The sequence below is a fragment of the Lactuca sativa genome, chromosome 4 (assembly GCF_002870075.4).
Source record: "Lactuca sativa cultivar Salinas chromosome 4, Lsat_Salinas_v11, whole genome shotgun sequence".
In the NCBI taxonomy this organism is placed as follows: Eukaryota; Viridiplantae; Streptophyta; class Magnoliopsida; order Asterales; family Asteraceae; genus Lactuca; species Lactuca sativa.
Genome location: NC_056626.2, coordinates 134,211,328 through 134,215,060, shown reverse-complemented (window position 1 = coordinate 134,215,060; position 3,733 = coordinate 134,211,328). Strand labels below are relative to the sequence as shown.

General features: G+C 36.0%; 1 protein-coding gene across 2 annotated transcripts; it reads right to left on the bottom strand.

The window, feature by feature from the left end:
* Positions 1-298: 298 nt before the first annotated feature.
* On the bottom strand, positions 299-2,484 carry LOC111915262 (SNF1-related protein kinase regulatory subunit gamma-1). Of its 2 annotated transcripts, none has more exons than XM_023910937.3 (4): positions 2,208-2,484; positions 1,550-1,762; positions 849-1,413; positions 299-779 (listed from the first exon to the last, which is right to left on the bottom strand). In XM_023910937.3, the coding sequence occupies exons 1-4, from the start codon at positions 2,371-2,373 to the stop codon at positions 482-484; spliced, it is 1,242 nt and encodes a 413-aa protein (XP_023766705.1). In that variant the 5' UTR covers positions 2,374-2,484; the 3' UTR covers positions 299-481. The 2 variants fall into 2 exon arrangements, with proteins under 2 accessions (XP_023766705.1, XP_023766704.1); XM_023910936.3 differs by having other exon boundaries at positions 849-1,486; positions 1,590-1,762; positions 2,208-2,444.
* Between the last annotated feature and the right edge of the window lie 1,249 nt (positions 2,485-3,733).

The following is a 3,733-nucleotide window of genomic DNA, read 5'->3' as shown; positions in this document are numbered from 1 at the left end:
GTACATTTATTGTTAAATTTTATAAATATGGTCAATGAAACGTGAAAATGTAAGTATCTCTATTGGAGATGTAAGGGAGTCAAGTCAAGTCATCAAGAGTGAGTTTGGCTCGTTTATGATTTTATAGTATCGAAGCAATTAAGGGAGGCAAGTAAAGGCACCGATCAAACTGTCCAATCTCATAAAACCAACATTGAAGAGATAAGTCACTCCATTATGGATTCTTTTTCATAGAATTTTTTTTTATTTTTTTTAGTGAAACGGCAAATTAACTCGTACTTTACGAGGGAAATTACTATCTCTCAACTTAACGGTTGTTGAATTAGATACCATGAATACAATCGAATCGATTCACCAAGAATTCTTCATTCTTTCAAAATAAACAAGATACCAAAAACAAACCAAAAGACTTACTTACAATTTAACAATAGACTCTTCCCGACAAAAAGGTTTTATTATCTGATCATTTTTTTTTTCTCTCCTAAACCCTCGAGTTTTGAGGTATGGGCAAAATACCATCAAAGAAATCCCCAAAATACCCTCTAGGCTCATGTACTAACCTGGATATAATATCTCTCAGCGTTATCAACCCTTCAAGCTTCCCTTCATTATCCACCACATAAATCCTATGAATCTTTAACGAATCAAGCTTCAAAATCACATCTTTAAGCGTATCATCTTTTCTGCAACTAACCATCTCACTCATCAATGCCGACCCCTTCTGATTCTTCTCCAAGTAGCTTTTCACCGCTGTTATAAAATTCTTAGCCGTAATCGATCTGCAGTAAAAATCTCAACCCTTTCAAATCCCTGTTAAATCATTGGAAAAAAAAGGCAAAAAAACAAACCTGTAATCTTTATAAATCTCAGGGGCAATTAGAAGGAATTGAATATCTCTAATGCTGATATTACCAACCGCTTTGTTGCCGCCGCCGCTAGCCACCACCGGAACACCACCGACTCCCTTCTCTTGCATGATTTTAAACGCCTGAAGAACGGGTTCATCTTCTTCTACCTTAATAATCCGATTAGATTTCATAAGAGGAAGACCGATTTCATGTAATTTCTTGGATCCCCAGCTTTTGAACCACTGAAGATCAACACATTCTTCCAACATATGAAACACTGCAGATTGAGTGATGATATTTTCAATCTTTCTATCACCTAAATCAACAACTGGGACACTTTTCATTCTGTACTTTGATAGAAGTAAAAGCATGGTGAGAAAGGAGTTTGATGGTTGTAATGCCAGAAATGGAGCCCAACGAAATGTCCCTGAGATGTCTTTAACCTTTGTGTTTTTATAGAAATCGGAAGAAGTTAAAAGTTCAAAGAAGTTCCCGGCGGTTTTTGGAGAACCTGGCTGTGAGCTTCTGTATCTCGGGGAAGACATGCCGCTGGCGGCGGCGGCAACTGCAGGTCCGGTGGATTCCTGTAATGCTCTAGCGAATACTTCGGCTGCATCCAATCCGTCTTTCTTTTCTGACTGTTGTTGAGATAAGAGTGTGAGATCATATCATAATATTATATGAACTCTGTTATGATTTACGAAATTTGTGATTTGGGGGAAGAAATGGAAGTATGTGAACCTGATGTAGAATCCAAACGACGATGCCTGCGAATTCGACTATACCAAGATATCGATCGATCCAACTGGAATCTTCTGGTGCATCGACGTCTACAACTGGTGCGCTGAGGAGTTTGTTTTGGGAGAGTAATCGAACAGCTTCACCCAGACTGGCATCCGATCTAATCTCAATTACTGAACAATAGAATATGGAGAAATGAAAATCGTATATAAATTGGGGAAGAAATTGTTGCTTTGATCTGCTTAAATGAAAGCATCGATCTGATCATTACGTTTTTCCATCACATACAAATTCAACGAATGGGACGAATCAGACGCAGTTTAAGATCAAATCATAAATCATTCGTAAATTCTCACATGCAGTAGAATCAAATCATACGTAATATGCTACACGAATGTAATCTACTACCATCATCCATTGTAAATTCTGTAAAATCAACAACTAAATCCTTACATCTACTCAGATCATCCATAAACTCCTTAAAATCAACAAGAATCACACCAACAACCGTTGTATAATTTATGATTGTAAACATGTTCCTGATTATTGAATCACGATAGATTTTTGTGAATGAGGTCGATCTAGAGCATAAGATCAAAAAGACATATAAACAAATACCTTCCGAAGACGAAGTTTGTGGAAACTGGGAAACGGGAATACTTTCGAAACAGGCATTAAGCTTCTCCGTGGGAGATAGCTGTGGCTCTTGTACGTCCCACAGGTCCTCCACTTCCAGCCCTAGCTTCGCCTCTGGGCTCTTCGGACTTCCTTCCTCCACCACCATTTTCGACGTTACTTTCTCTCTCAAAATTTTCGTTTCTGCAAATGGGTTATTTTGGCGCACACATGAATCATGAATCTAATTTCAAAACAGCAATTCTTATTAATTAGTGTTAAATCTGCACCGTTGATGTGTTTGAGATGAAAATTTTGTGGAGTTTGCTTGGTGACACGTGGATGGGAAGACGTGAGTCAAAGGTGTTTCACGAGCTATTCGCTAGACGGACCATTTTCCGAGATTTATTTAAGGAGACACCCTACTTTTAGGAGAATGTTCATTCATCAAAGGAAACGAGGGTTCGTTACTTATTTACCCTTTTTATATATATATAAATACAATGATATTTATTTTATAAAAAATATAGTATAATGGTGTTTCAAAATATGATCGGGTTATGTTTTAAGTGATTTCAGTGTTATTAAACACTTTAGATATATGTGTATAATTTTATTCACTATGTTTAGGTAGAGTCAAGATGTGTTGATGTTAAGTTGTTAACCTAAATGAAGTATTTGCATAGAACAATAACATCAAAGCACCTTACACAAAAAGTTGTGTGTTTTATATATTTTTAAATAAGCAAATTATATAGACCGGGAAACTAGGAAGCCATAAGGCTTACATAAAAACAGAAGCTACAAAAAGAAAACTGACCCACTAACATTTGAGATACCCATTATTCGATGAGAAATTAAATATTCTTTTATTTTTTTTCTTATAAACTCAATTAAATAAATACATGTGTCACATTTAATGCTTAATTAATAATATTTTAGTATACTAAAATGACACATGTCCATCATTTAATTAGATACGAGCATTTGTATGAACAAAAATAAAAGGATATTTAATTTCTCTTACATGAAAGACAGATAAATGTCGAAACTGAAAAATAAAGACAAGGGCATAAGTAAAAAAAATGTGCATAATGAACCAAGCACATGACATGTGTTGTACTTTAACATTCTCTTTCAACACCTACTTCAATCATTCCATTTTTCTCATAGAACTCAATCATCTTCTTGCTTAACAATCCTTTCGTGAGAAAATCAATAACTTAGTTTGAGGTTTTCAATGGGTTTACTAGATTACAAAACAATTAAATTAAGCAGTGAAATCATAAAACTATTTTATAAGCACAGGCAACCTAGATGGCCATCTTGTATTGCTGAATAGAGCGCCTACTCTGCATAGATTAGACATACAGGCATTCCTCTCTGTTTTAGTGGAAGGATGTGCTATTTGTTTACATCCACTAGTTTTTAAGGGCTTCAATGCAGACAAGGATCAAATGGTTGTTCATCATCCGCCACCACCACCCTTATGTCTCCCCACCGGCGCCTCCACCATCCCGTTTCTGATC